The 15,877-nt window shown below is 40.5% G+C and overlaps 1 protein-coding gene across 1 annotated transcript in view; it reads right to left on the reverse strand.

Annotated features, from left to right (window-relative positions):
• Positions 1–306: 306 nt before the first annotated feature.
• Positions 307–15,877, reverse strand: part of TRIQK (triple QxxK/R motif containing) — a 156,721-nt gene continuing 141,150 nt past the window's right edge. The window contains exon 5 of the mRNA XM_059863553.1: positions 307–1,386. Coding sequence (XP_059719536.1) covers positions 1,255–1,386 — 132 coding nt within the window. The 3' untranslated portion in view covers positions 307–1,254. The remainder of the gene's footprint in view (positions 1,387–15,877) is intronic.

Below are 15,877 nucleotides of genomic sequence, written 5' to 3' on the forward strand. Positions count from 1 at the left end.
AATAAAAGAAACTAAATGCACAAGCAGAGAAAGATACTAGATAAAGACAAAGTGTATGAATTTACATTTCGGACTTTTTTGAAATTATCATTATAATGAGATGTTCAATTTCAGTAACTGGCAAAACTTTATAATATGGTTTTAGTACTATAGCATTTTATGTAGAAGTAAAACTAAGATTTATATTTTCATTTAGTTTTTTTTTGCTGCTGGGAAGAATTTAATATGTGTGTACCTATATTATTTAAGTAAAGTGCATATATTATTTAAGTAGAATTAGAACATAGCACACATTTAACATCCATGTTCTTTAAATATATTTATTCTATTGGAAGATAGAGACTGACAGTATTTGCCAGATGACAATCTTTACACATGATTTGTTCATGTTACTTTGGACAGGACTTAGAATTCAACTATGGTACACAAAAGAGCATTCAAAATATCTTCATTTTTTATTAAGTATTACTATTTGCCTCTGCTGGGCACCATGAGAGAAGAAAGAAATTGTTAGGAGCATTTTCTTCTTATCTTAAAATACATCTGATTTAGGAAGTGTTGTTTGTGATTAATAAGTCTACAGCATCAAGAAACTTCTTTGCGCTTCATCACCTAAGCAGGACTGTCATCTTTGACTCCTTTTGGTTCTCTGCAGTCTTGAGATGGCTGCAAATCCCTCAAGAGTGTCATAACTCTGAACTGTAAGTATTTGATGATTTTGTAGGAGATGGTCACAAGTACAGAGTGATTTACAGCAGCACTCTTGTAAGAATACAGCTGATTGAATAACAGTAAATATGTCCTGTCAAGGAATTATCAGAAGGAAAAATATATACATAGTGAAGAGAATATATGAATTGGACAACTTTTAAACAGTACTATTGAAAATGAAAAAGGAAATACATTTAAATATTTGTAAAATGGGAATAATGGAAATGAGTATTTTTAAATTTCCTCTCAAGAAATTCTAAAAACAAACTTATACAAATTTGAAGTTGTTTGTCAGTATGGGCATTATGCTACACACTGTTATAATGCTAGGAAATCTATTATCACTTCTTTGGGTTAGTCACTGAGTTCCTTATTGTTTTAAAACACATTCAAGAGAAAAAAAGCCTGCAAACCTTGGAGAAAAAAGCAGTCTGAAGCAAACGGGAGCTTTTTCTATTGTTTTCAATACACCCCAGAAGCCAGCTTGGTTGGTCTTCATATTAGGACTTGACTTCTTTTTACTCCATTATTTTCAGACACATTTCAGATTTCCACAGCTTCAGTCACAAGGTCCCAGATATGAGTGTTCTCACTGAAGTCATGAGTCCCAAATTGGTGTAGGACAGAAGAGAGACCTCCTTGGTGCAGAAAACTCACCCATGCCTCTTTTGGCATCTGCAACACAGATAAAGTTTCAGATAAAGTTTTCATCAAAATTCACAGACAGCAGAAATGCATTGATGGCATTTTGGGCTAAAGCAAGTGGTTCCACTGCTGCTTTTTAGCATCATATAAGGCATTGTTGAAAGTTAAACATGAGTATCAAACATGCCTGCAGTTCCAAGAATTCTTTCAAGATGGCTTCAGAAATTTGCATTTCTTAAAATCCAATCTATCACAATTGTGCCACAAGCCACAAGCCACAAGCCACAAGCTGGGACAGAATGACAGACGTGTTTTAAGGTGAACTACTTTTAATGGGATTTAGGTGCCCAGAATGTTTAGAAGTCTTATTTGGAAGATTTGGAAGTCAATATTCTTTGCATTAGTAGCAAATGGTCTTAGTATTTTGGAAAGGTGGCACTTAGTCAAATATTTATTCCCAGTGAGCACTCAGACAGCACACTAGAGTTTGCAATATCATACACAGTTGAAAAAAAGACCAGTCAATCCATAAACCCTTGTGTTTTAGTGCCCTCTGAAAGGCTTCATAGTATGGTGTGGATTCAAATACAGAATGCAAAGATGTTACATTCTAGAAAGTTTATTCCCAAGTCAGAAGTCAAAATATGTCTATAGGGCCAGTGGGCATTGAAAAAAGATGAAAACAATCAAAAGGTCCAGAAGTTTTCCCCTATAATTTTTATTATTAACACTCTATCTGAAACAAAGACTATAGAAAAGTGTGAGGGGGAAAAAATACCAGCTGCCAGATCATTTTGGAAGCTGATCAGACATTTCCAGTTTTGCTGTGCCTTTTTTCCCCCTTTCTTTTCCACATAAAACATTGCAAAACATTGCAATTGCAAAGAACAAAATGAAGGGAAGATAATCCCAACCACCCAGAAACATGCCCTGGATCACATAGGAAGATCATGAAAGGAAGGAGGGAGGGAGAAGTATACCTCTGAGATATATAGTTTGTGTTTTTAAGAGCAACACTAAAAAGCCAAGGACCAGAGACTCATGAAGAATGAGATTATGACAATCCAGCTTGGCCTTTCTCTACACATTCAGATACTACTTAGAGGCATACCAGCACCTACTCCATCTGCCAGCTGAAGTGTATGACGTTACATAGTAGTTACAGCTCAAAATATAAATTAATTTCAAGGTCTCATGGTCTGGACAATTTGCAAAGAGATATCCACCAGCAGCTGAGTTACACAGGGGTGTCAAGGCTTCACATCATAATTATTACAGTTCCAGTATCCATACAAGCCAGGTGTTTCTTTGGAAGAAATAAGCATAAAACCTAGGCCAGGCAGAGATGGGAGATTTGGGAAACAGAGAAAACATGGTTTTTCATTACTTTATCACCAACAGTATCAGTTTGTTTCACGGGGACCTTTATGAGCATTAGACAGTCAGACCAGCTCAGGGTGATAATTCAAGGCAGCAATGGGGGTCCCAGGTTCCCCTGTGCTTTCTGGGGCTGGAGGCCTGCCACCCATTCCAGGAGAAGGCCATCTACCTTGGATGGCAGCCATCCAAGGGCAAAATAGTTCACTCCCTGCTGGTGACACAATTTCATGTTCCACTGTTTTAGTGGGAAATAAAGATTAGTTGCTATGGCAAGTGCCCGTTTCTGAGTGCAGCTGTCTCCCAGGGTTCTTGTCTGTCCCTCTCCACACTGTTGTTTGAAACTGTCTTCAAAGGGGGGACAGGCAGAGGTGAGAAACCACTGCTACCTACAGACATAGTTAACTAAGTGACAAGCTCATTTTCACACGAGGCTTTGCTTAGAAAGGGCTGCCTGGCTCAGTCCTTCAGGAAGTTCAGGAAGATTCTGAAGGAAAACTGTTTAATTCAAAGCTTTGTGGCAGCAATTAACCCATCAGCTTCTCAACCATCTCTAACTAGGTGCCAAAGGAGCTGTGAAGACAAAAATTCCATAGGGCATTGTGGTACAGTGCAGGGGACAGAGCAGCTTTTGCATTTTGACTCAGCTTGTGCCTTCATAGCTGTGAGAAAATCTTTCAATCTCTGTGATTTTATTCTTATCTCTAAAAATTTTCCTTTTCCTGTGAGACTAGTTTTCAGGGACACAGCGTCTCTCAGCAAGTACCATGTTGTTGCTGATTACACTGTTACCAGTCCTAGACATGATTCAAATAAAATGACTACAGCCTTTAAAAATGAAAAATGTAGCAAATCATCCCTTGCATTTTCTTTTATGTAGTCTTGAGCTCTTTTGCTGGGATATGAAGTTATGCTGATGGGTCTAATTTCCCAGGGTAAGCCCTGGCCCTATTCCATGCCCTGGAAGACATTAGTCCTCCACAGATTCCCAGCCATTCTTTCCAATGGCTCAGCCATGGCCTTGGACAATGGTCTAAACACTGCAGACTGGATTGCATCAAGCTCAAAAGAGTACAGAAAATAGAGTTGTACTCTACAGTTTTCCTACAGAAGTTGGAAAAGGAAAAAAGAGCTGGAAAAAATGCCTTATAAGGTAAATATTCTAGGGCATAATAGGGTTCAGCTAAAACAAAGACTGTGTCCCAACATGTTCAGAAATATAGCAATAAAGAAGGACTTCCCAAAAATATGTGTTTCAACTTCTAAAATGCATTGAAAAATAATTTTTCGTTGTAGCAAGGAACAGAAAAAGAAAATCAGAAATGTAGGTAACATCAAATTACAATGATGTAAAGGCAAATTGTTAAGTGTAGGAGGTTTTCATTATTTAGCTTACAAGACTTTCAAATTGTTGTGTGTTTGCCCATCTTGTCTGGGAAAATTTTCATAGCTGGCCATTCTACATTGAGAATGAGTATTTTCCATGCAGACAATATTTATTTTAACTCAAGGAAATGTTGCTTTGGCTTCTTAATTAACCAGAAATCCCTAACACCAATTGTAGAGTGTTCAGTTTCATAGGATACCACGTTGATCCTATCAACAGCCCTTGCCTTACACAAAAAAAAGTAGGAGCTCCATGCTTTGCGTTGTGTCCTTGCATTGTAAAAGTTCCATACCTCTATGAAATCCATCTCACATGTGGCAGAACTTCACCTTTAGGTCGGGTTCATATCCTCCCTTTTGTGCATTTCTATGTGAACTGTGTTTTATGTTAAGAAAATATTTGTAGAAAGCAAAACAAGAAGTGCTGTGAATCCTCTTGCCGTGTGAGAAAGCTGCCTCCAGTGTTCATGCAGCATACTGAAACAGCTATCACGGATGTTTTGTAAAGAAAACCCAACCCAAACCTCTTGAATTGGCTAGCCTGTGACAGTGCCAATGCCATGCCAGCTGTGCCTAGACTGACACATATTTCTGACCACTGGAAGGGTTCCTTGTGTGTATTGTGATGCTTTCCACTGGCTCTCAGAGATGTGCATTTGATCCATGTGGAACCTTAGCACAACTACAGGGGATATCTCCATATATCTGCCTCATTCACAAAGCAGTTTCAAGCACAGTGGCCCATTTATACCTCCCTCAATTAAGTGATCTTTGCTAAGTATTTACAAGACATGTAAATTCAGAGAAGGTCCAATGAAAAAAACCAAGCCCTGCAGGCAATTCCCCAACTTTCCACTGCTTCATAAATAAGTTTACAACAGCAGTTCCCAAACTATAGTCCACATCCAGCCAACAATCTGATGATCTGCTCCATGGAGTGATGCCAATTTTGTCCTGTTTTTAAGTAAGGGTGCAGGACAATTTGTGGAAAAGATGTGGTCTTGGCATGAGTCTGGGAGCCCTCCACTCCTGCTCTCCCACAGGAGCAGTCCCCTTGTCTGTGCTGATAAATGGATCTAAGGGACTCACACCAGAACACAATGCTGGGTTCCATCTCAGAGAGGTGTTTTCCAGAGACCTGAGGGATGTGCCTCCTCCAAATTTGGCTGGCACTTGCATGCCTGTACACCCTGGCTGAACTGCAAGTGGAAACCTCTTGATGGAACACACTGACAGGGAAAGCCAGCAGCAGTGGTTTGACCTGGCTCTCTCAGAACATAAAAATTCATAATCATCCCAGAGCATGTGGAATCAAACAAATCATCTCCAGAGTTAAAATGTCTAAGAAGGCATTATGGACGTTACAAACAAATTACCAAACATAATCAGCCAGATCATCAGCTGGTAGAAGTTGGCAGAAATCCACTGTAGGAACATAAGTTTTGTAAAACTAACCTGAATTACACCAGCTGAAAGTCTTAGTTTATTTTTTCTGCCATAGTGCACATGGAATAACCTGGGTAATAAAGCCTTTCTTGTTTTGGGTTTTGGGTTTTTTTTTTTTTTTTTACTTTTGATTGTTGTATGAATCTTGTCTTTATATACACATGCATGCCAATAAATTAAAGGGTCAACTCTCTGTTCCATCTGCTCTACAGCAAACCATTTGCTGCTCTTTAAATGACAGCTGCTTGGCCCAGGAACATGCTTGGCTGCCACTGTGCAACACCCATGTGTGCTGCTGGCACAGCAGCTCAATCCCCCAGCTCCACCCTGCCCGATCCCAGCCAGCCCGTGCCCTGACCCAGCACCTCGCCTGCCATGCTCAGGAGGCAGCCTCAGGTGCCACTGCAGGGCTCCCTTGAACAGGAAACATTTCCCCCTCTTGTTCATATTTTCCATGCTATTATAGCAAGGGCAGGAGGTCCTGGTCTACAACCATGCTTGTGTTTCAAAATAAGAATAGCATAAGGATTGTCTTAACATGTCTAGGACTAGTCTATAATTTCAGATTTAAGAAAACTCTAAAAGCTCTACAGAACTGTAGCTATGGTGCCCACAATAGGGGGCTTATCAAATTTCTGCATTGCATTAGGAGCTTGCCATTAAGTTTTATTAATTAAAATTATCTGCTCTCACCCTCTTGAATTAATAAAATGCGGCAGGCATTCACTGCAATATTACAGGCCATGGCTGTTCTGAAAATACAGTTGCTAGGATACCTTCATAATTTCATCCTCACGTTATACTGGTCTTTCAATTAATGAAGAAACATTCAAGTTACTTCTCAGCACTTCTATGCATGTGTTTGACCTGTGCCTTCACTCTTCTTGTGTGACACTCCTCCACGTGTTTGCCCTCTAACCCCAGTGTGGGAAACAACAGATTGACCACAGCCATTTGCAAACTGTAGCAATGGTGCAACTCTTCTACTTGGCCTTTTCATGTCTCTGTTAATATGAGGACAGAAAACCAGATGTCTTTACATACAGTATTTCTTCACTGAATGGACCTGAGAAAATAATGCTTTTTCAGGGGCTATTTTGCAAACCTATGTTATCCATTATCCATTTAAAACTTTTTATAGCACAACCTCAGCAGTATAATGCCTATTAAAGAATGAGATCCTGCAAAATTATATATTTCTCAAGGCAGTTATCTAATAAAATGCATGAGGTATTCTCATTAGATAGGAGGAGGCAGCCAAGGCTCTGGAAATACTCAGTCCCAGGACTGAATTTGTTTGAAAGTCTGATGCAATCTGATAGACTACAATGGAAACTCACCTTGGATACACATGCTAAGCATTATCCTCTGCAGGAACACAGCCCCTGCACAACACAAAAGGCCTGACACAATCTAAATGAAAATAAAGTAGGAAACAGGCATTATACAGACTTTCTATTTTCTGAATTTCACAAGCAAAGCAGAGCATGCACCCTTCATGTTATTCCTAGAGTAAGACTGGATATTCAGAAAATACTCTGGCTGAATATTTGGTGAACGTTGAGAAACAAAGAATAAACAAAAGCCATATCTGCATTTCAAACTCTTTTTAATAATTAGATCAAATATAATATGAAAATCAAGTGAACAACCAGAGCAGCTACTGGCACTTTCAGACAGATCACCACATCTAAACAGCTGATCTATAAATAGTCTGCTCACAGTATTGCAGCACATGCTGACCACACAGATGTGATCCTGCAAAGCAAGTACCAGAGATTGTACACAGCTGTTTTCACTTGGTTAAAGCCTGTGTGGTCTTTTCTCCAGTACAAAGAAATACTCTCAGTTTTTTGAAAAAATTACAACTTCTGCTACATGGACTAATAGATTTTTTAATGTTAAATAGGCTCCTTTTTGTCCTGGAAATTATCAGTGGCTCAAAAAGCAAATAAAGGCTCTCAAAGAAACAAGCAAAGTAGTTTGCATAAAACATTAGGAAAATATTCCCAAAGCACTCCAGAAATTTCACAAGTTATTAATAATTTGACATTATTATGTATGATTTGTTGAACACACAAGCACGCTTGAGCAGACATAAGGAACACCTACAACTGCCCAAGAGGCACACACTTCATCCAGGAGCCTGACTTATCAGGGTGCTTTGTGTGAAGAGGTGCTGAGTATTCTTGGCTCTCACTGAAACCCTGGGAAGCTGAGGAGGCTCAGAGCTTGCAGATGTACAGAGCATTGCAGAAGATGTTCAGCATTTAAGAGCTCTAGGAACTCTGGACCGAACTTTGGTGATGCCATTTCTCTCCCTGGGAGCCTCAAGAAAAATGGTTTCACTTTTCCCATGCTATCTGGGAGCAGCTTTGACATTCTGCTGTGTCCATGCTGCAGCTTGGCTGTTTGCTGTGGAGGAAAACCAGAGCCTGACAAGAAGTACCCCATGAGCCCCTCTGTGCTCAGGGCTCCCACTGCAGTGTTGTCAGCTGGTGCTGTGCAGTGATCTGCTCCTTTCTGCCAGCAAGCCCCAGCCCACCAGCTTGTTCTCTTGTGGGCTGCTTCTGAGGAGCCCCACAGCCTGTGTCAGCGTCCTGTGCATGAACATGCTGTGGGCCAGGCAGATGGACTGGTGATAGGGCATCCTGATGTTGGTGGCTTCCATGGCAGAGGAAAGCTGCTGTCTGTGTGAGCTGTCCCAGCCCAGAGCTCTGTTCCTCTGTACGGTTGCTCAGGCTGAGCCTTCACTGCACATAATGCCAGCTCATAGACTCACTTCACAGGAACACGTAACAGCGCTGGGGAGGACAAAATGGTGCTTTGATCTACATGACAAAAACGCTATTTGCTAGCAATTGATAAATTGACAAAATCTGCATCATCAAGGAGAAAAATATATATATATGATTTCTGATTTCAGTTCCTTCAATGTAAATGAGTTGCACACATATTTGGCTTTCTTCACAAGACTCCACTTGTTCTATTTGTTCTCTTTATTCTATTTGTTTTAGGACATTGTCTTTCATTGTTATGTTCTCCACCCTCCTGTTATAATCAAGTCTTCTGCCCTTTGTTTATGTCATGCCTATTTTTCTTTAATTAGACCTTAATTATAGCCTGTGACTATAACTTTCTGCCTTTGGCTGTTTACAGAATTGGTTTTCTGCCTTTCTCTCATACATACGTTTCGCTCCTCCTTTAGACCTCAGCTTCTATATACAGTCATCACCTTTTGAAAGTGCAAAGCAGGACAATTAGTCATTGTAACAAGTTTTCCAAGGCTGGAAGGTCACATTACAACTCTTAAACTTCAGTGGTTTAGATGTTTGGAGATGCAATGTGAAAAATGTCTTTGATCTTTTTATTGCCTTGGTAAACTTTTTATGGGGCAATCCATTTACCTAGTCCATTAGAGAGCTCAATAAAATATTCTGTGTACAAAAATACTGCACTTCACCAATTACATATATATATATATATATATATATATATATATACATATGTATATATATATACACACATCTTTGCTCTGTAAAATTTACACTTCTGTGCAAAAGTCTAAAATATTTCATGAATAAGAATTGTTTTACCCTCAAAGCCCCCCATTGCAGAAAATTAGTCACTACCTTATTTTCTCATTACTTTTAATCCGCAGTATTAAGCATCCTGTTTTGAAAGTCTTGCCTCCCACTTACTGAAAATGAAACCTTAGACCTGGCAAGAGTGCAGCTGATGGAATTGTAAGCACAAGTTAAATGCTTGTTCATGAAGGCAACCAGATCCACATATTTCTGGTCAGCTGTTACCCTATTTTTATGTCAAATTAGCCCCACAAAGGTGCTTCAGTTTGCACGCACTCCATTCTAAAAGACCAGACTTCAAAGATGAATGCAAACTCACAACACAAACCAAGGCTGGAGCTGGAGTCACCAGTTTGGACTCCTCATTGCCAGACCCAATATATACATTAAAAGTATAAATATATACATGATACTGGCAGTGTCATCTTCTCTCACATCCAAAATGATCTGCTTTTGACTTCTAGACAGCAGAAAAGAAATTGCTGGCAATTACAAAACCATGGGCTCTGTTGATGATAGCCCCTTTGAACTAGCTCAGCTCCTTCTCTCTGTGCCACTTCAACGAGATGAAGTAATCACAAAGGCAGCTTCTCTGATCACAGAAGGTTCCTCTCCCAGACTGAGTAGCACTTTCCCACAGTCAACATAAGAAGCATGGAAGAGGGCAGAAACTGGATCAAATCTTCTCAGAATGTATGAAAATTTGGTTTCACTCCTCAGAGAGGACTTCTCAAGGATCTGGACTAATCAAGAATCCTAGGACTGGAAGCAGCAAAGTGAGGCCAGTGTGGAAGAAAATTCGCCATTCCTGCCACTAGTATGAACAAGAGGAAAGTTGGGCTATGGACTGATATTGGGCTATTCTCCTGACATAGCAGGAGAATACCCTCACCTTCAGTAGACACCATGGCCCCAAACGCCCAGGCACTTTCCTGGTGGCAGCACCCGTGGCAGGTCTAGAAGTGAAGGAAGGTCATGGCTATTTCACTGCTTCAGCAATCATTTACTGTAGGCAGTTGCCTACTGTGTTTCTTTGGCAAGTTTGAAGTGAGCAGAAGGTGGATAGGGCCTCAGTTAAACATCTGCTGACATCTTTGGAAGCCAGTTCACATTTCAGTAACACTATGCTTTAAAAAATTGTTGAGGTGGCAGAAAGCCATAGCTGTCCTTGTTGAGTACCAAGGTTCATTTGTCCCAGCCTAAGAATACAGACTGTTTCCTTTCCTTTTTTCAGCCACTGAGTTGACTGGATACTTTTCTTCCTTTCTTCCCTATCTCTTGTCTTTTGCCTTTGTTGTACCATCATGCCTCCACTCCATCACAGGTCTATTTTCCTCTGTTCTCCACCTTGACTTATTTGCTCTACAGATGGACTTCCATGTAAGCTCCCTACCTCTGGTCACTGTTCCCCACTGCCCTGTGAGCTCACTCATCCAGTCTCCATCTGCTTCATGGGATTTCAGTCCCCCCCAGTTAGACTCATGGAGGCTCTCCAGCCTTCCATGCTAGAGGCAATTGTACACATTACCATTCACTTAGCTCATGGGATATATACCCTTCCTTCCTTCTTACCCTGCTAATTCAGCAATTGACCTGCATTATAGACTCATGTTGGTTGCAAGAGGAAACATGGTCACATCAGCAATCATTAAATTGGATGGGTGAGAGGATGAACTGCAGTTACCTCATATGCTCAGCAGATTTTAGAGGGAAAAATCCTATGGAAAGCCTGCTATCTCAGAGGGTCACAGCAATTCACAGTGTTAGTTACTTAGAGACATGTGAGGGTCTTATTCCCAGTGCTGCCAGCATCATAAACCTTTACAAACACAAATTTACTTGGCAAACGAAAGGAACTAACAGCAGACTAAAAAAAATAAAATATTTCTATTAAGCAATGTAATCTTACAGGTATACCAGCATCAGTGCCCTAACTGCTGTTTAAACCATGAAGATTCTGTGGTCCTGGAGAAACTAAACAATTCCCCAGTAAGAACAAACAGTAGCATGAGGCCTCTAATTGAAAGCCTAGCTATGGTTCTGCAGTACACATTGTAATCCCACTAGGCATGATGTAAAACTATATTTATAAAGTTAGAAATGGATTTAAAAAGCTCAGAACCACAGGACATAAATATAAAATTATAGGATAAAATATTGCAATACTTCAGATACTATATAAATACAATTTCAGGACCCTTGAACCTATAGTGCTCTGCATTGCACTATCAATGTAGGAATGGATGAACTCATTGATTTCAGTACTTAAATTCATGTTGTCTCAAAATAGAAAACAGAGCTCAGATTTAATCCAAGGAGATCACTCTCTGTAGCTGTTTGTACCACAGTTGAGAGAATGTATTTCAGGTTTATCTCCAGTCCCCTTCAGAGGCAATATCCCTATAAAGGAATTACTTACATTCAGCAGTAACATCAACATTTTAATTACTATAGAATGAATCTGATCTCAGTCAATCCCTGATAGGATCTAGTCAGGTAAAAATCTGGAGAAATGTACCAGTGTATATCAAAACAGTTAAACTGATTTTTGGCTGCAATTTCCCCTCCAGCTCTGCCCACTAGCACTGAAATATTATTTGTTAGATCTTTGGAGAAAATTTCAGGTATTGCAAGTGACATTACTAACATGTTAAAACAACCAAAACAGTCAACTTTAATGAATGTCTGTATCTGATATAGCAAGAGAAGTAGAAGGGTATATCTTGATTTCTTTTCCCTTGAAACAAAAGCTAGACAGGTCAGAGTGGAGAAAAACTTCTCTGCAGAGTACATGCAATACCATGGCATGAGGCAAGTTATAAGCACTGTTCTCAGGTATCACACTGCAAGAGCAATAGAGGGAAATCCATGCATGTTGTGTTCTGAACAAACACTTTTTTCCCAAACTTATTTAATGTTAATGCAAGCTTTACTCATTCTGTAAGTGTGCTTAGATTTGCAGAAGTCATTTTTGATTCTGAATTCTGTACACTAAAATTGATTTTCTTTTTGTGCCTTGATTGTAGACTCATTAGGGCTAGAAAAGGCCTCTAAGATCATCAAGTTGTTAACATAACACCTCTGTGTTCACCAGTAAAACCTGTCCTCAAGTGCCAAATCCAAAAGCCTTTTGAACACTTCCAGGGATGGTGAATCCATCACTACTTCCTTGGGTAGCCTGTTTCAAAATCCAACCACCCTTTCAGTAAAGAAGTTTTTCCTAATCTAAATATTTTTTGGTGCAACTTGAGGTCATTTGATCTCATCCTATTGCTCTTTAACTGGGAGAAAAGGCTGGCCCATGCCTGGCTACAGCCTCCTTTCAGGTAGTTGAAGAGGGTGAGAAGGTCATCCTGGTCCTCCTTTTCTCCAGGCTAAACACCTCCGGCTCCCTCAGCTGCTCCTCACAGGACTTGTGCTCCAGCCCCTTCCCCAGCTCTGTTTCCCTTCTCTGGACACGCTCCAGCCCCTCAATGTCCTTCTTGTGGTGAGGGGCCCAGAACTGGACACAGCACTCGAGGCACAGCCTCACCATTGCCGAGTGCAGAGGAATGCCATTGGCCTTCTTGGCCGCCTGTGTACATGCTTGCTCATGTCCATCTGGCTGTTGACCAGCACCCCCAAGACCTCTTCTGCTAGGCAGCTCTTTGTCCTCTCATTCCCAAACCTGTAGCATTAGAAGAGTTTGTCGTGACCCAAGTGCGGGACTCAGCACTTGGCCTTGTTGAACCTCACACCATTGGCCTCAGCCCGTTGATCCACCCTGTCCAGATCCCTCCACCCTGCAGAGCCTTCCTACCCTGCAGCAGATCAACCCTCCTGCCCACCTTGTTGTTGTCTGTGAACTTACTGGAGGTAAAGTGCATTCTTTCAGTTTTATTATGTCTGCACATATATCTAGGACATTGGAAAGATGGATAATATCCATCTCTTGCAATCAGGACTTAGGACATGAAGTGCTTCCTCAGTATGATGATCCATGTCATTCAGCCCATGAGATGGGACTGTGAGTTACTCCGAAGTGCAGACATCTCAGTGATGGCATGAGTGCAGATGTTTGAGGCATGATGTAGCCCATTTCCTATTCATGATCTAATTCTCCACCACAGCCTTGAATACACCCTCTCCCCATCACTACTCTTTACCCCAGAAACGAGTTTTAGCCTTGGTCTTAGATCTTTTCTCACCTGGACCAAGTGCAGAGATGATGCCTACCCTTGCAGTGTCTTGCTGGAGACGAAGGACAAGTTCTTTAACTCCACCATAATTTGGAGATTACAGTTTTGTGGTAAGGATTTAGGAGTCTTACCCCAGTATTATTGTAACAATATGAGGAAATTTGCTTTCTAAAACCAAAACAGATCCTCTATTCAGCTTCGCTCTCACTGAATTTCTCCCAGCCAGGTCCCCCACATTAGGCCTGTTTGCAGTTCTTGAGACACTGCTCAGTCCCAATCCTGATGGAAATTTCTTTCTTTCTCCACATCATTTTTGCAGTGCAGACTCCCTGTACACAGCATATTAAGGCATTGAGGTATAAAAATGAGAATATCTGTAGAGGCTTACGCCACCCTTACCCCATTCATTTCAAGCCTCTTGCTTAACTAAAAGGTGCCCTTTATATCATCCAGCAGACATGCCATCGAGTCATCTATCCCACTATATGACCCCCCAGGCACTCATTCACTTCATCTGAAGAGGAACTCTGTGCAGGGCAAAATGAATCTTAGTCCCACCCTCATAAAGATCCAGCACATACTGGGACATGGCGTGCATGTATTTATTGATACAGTAATCACAGCGAGTCACATTCTCTTTCTGTGTATTTAATGGAGACATTATTATTCTGCCCCCTTTGCCTCATTATAATAAAATCTTACCTTGGATTTAATAACTAAAATAAATCTGCTTGAGTCAGGCCAAGAGCTAAGTTAGTATTCTTCCTAAGGACCATCTTAGCAATGCAATGGAGAGATGACACTCTACATCAGCCAGCATATGATAACCTATCTTTAATTTCTCTCTGCTCTGGTGCTATTATCTCTTCTCTGCCACAGCTGCATGCTGCTATTGTCAGTGGTAAAGACAAGACATCTCTAATTAGAGGGCAGGATAAATTGCTTTTATCTACTTTTAACATGCTTTTACATGGCACCTGGTACACAAGTCTTAGCTAGGCAACGATAATTTGAAAAGCAAATCACTGCTTGGAGAAATATGATACATTTTAAAAAGAAAATTAAATGTATAGAATAGCAGAATCAACATATTGGAGATTGCTGAGCTTTAAAGCTGTCAGAAGTCTTGTATTCTTATGTTTTATATTGAGTTAAAATAAGCAATCACAGTCTATATACCCAGCAGTTTCTCTCCCTCTGTCTTTCTGGATGATCCAAAGAGCAAGCTGTGATTTTGGAACTATACATGCAACACAGCAAAGGCACCCTTGCCATACAGCAACTGTGTCTTCTTTGATGGTAAGTCCAACTGAGCAGTTTTAAAACATGCTCTACAGGATCAGCATTGACTCATGCAGAATCATCCCTGGAATGAACCCATCCTGTACAGTAGAAGTCCACAATTACTGTTTTATATCATGCTTAATAAAAATGAAATGTAAAAAAAATGCAAACATGCAGTGACAAATGTTCAACTCTGAAGAACACAACTTATTAGCAAATGATTCACTTGTTCTAATGAGTGTCCTGTTACAGAAAAAAACAAAAACAAAAACCCACCAAAAATCAGCTAGAAAGGTCCAAAAATTACTGATCTTTTGGTAGCAGCAACTATCAAATATCAGTCAAAAATTTCATCTGCCTCTTACATCTCTGAGTTCAGTTCACATAGCTGGGAGTGCATGACTGCTGTACTAAAACCACACTGTTCAATCCCTTTGCTCATCATCAGAAAGTATCAAGTGCTCTCCCATGAAAGGCATTGCTACAGAGACATATATTCTTTATAATGCACTGTCAGTTGGCTTCATCTGCACTAGCAGAGTCAGGCAGGGCTCATACTTCTAACACATCCTCCAGGCTTTTGATTACACTTCCTTAAAAATCTGTTGAGCTTGTCTGATTGTTAGGAGCTTTCTGAGATATAAAAACTTCATAGATCCAAATGATGACTGGGCCAAATTATTTTATTTGCTATTTACTGCAACTTAGCAGTTTGGAAAGTCTATAGAAACATCCAAGAGTGACAGCTTGCAGGGAAAAGCTCAGTAGAGCTTCTGCTGTTAGTTTAATGAAAGGGAAATCTCTCTGCCTCCAGACTATGATTTCTGGAGGCTCAATTTTCTCCTGTGGTGGTGTGCTCATTACTAAACATGCTCACGGAGCTGTAGTCTGCAGCATGTACCAGTTGATATCTGTCAGAATTCCAAGTACAGAGCTGATAAAACAGGGTCAGGGAAAACATCCCAGGCTGGAATAGGGTTGTAGTCACATTGCATGAGTTTCCATCTAATGATAAAGTTGTAAGGGTCTTGTTTTCCTTAGCTCATTTACATGAAATGTTCTGCTAAGAGAAACCACTTGCTCTCTGTGTGCTTTAATTTGTAAGCTAGGTGGCCTTCTTATTTGAGCCCAGATTGGGTCAGAAAGAAAGCAAGCAAAGCAGTTTCACCAGGCCATACTATTAATTTCTCAAAGCCTGCATGAACTGTAAAAGAGATGGTGTGCATGTGGAGCCACTCACCAGAGCAGCTGACTGCAGCAGGC

This window comes from Haemorhous mexicanus, chromosome 1, assembly GCF_027477595.1.
Source record: "Haemorhous mexicanus isolate bHaeMex1 chromosome 1, bHaeMex1.pri, whole genome shotgun sequence".
NCBI classification, from domain to species: Eukaryota; Metazoa; Chordata; class Aves; order Passeriformes; family Fringillidae; genus Haemorhous; species Haemorhous mexicanus.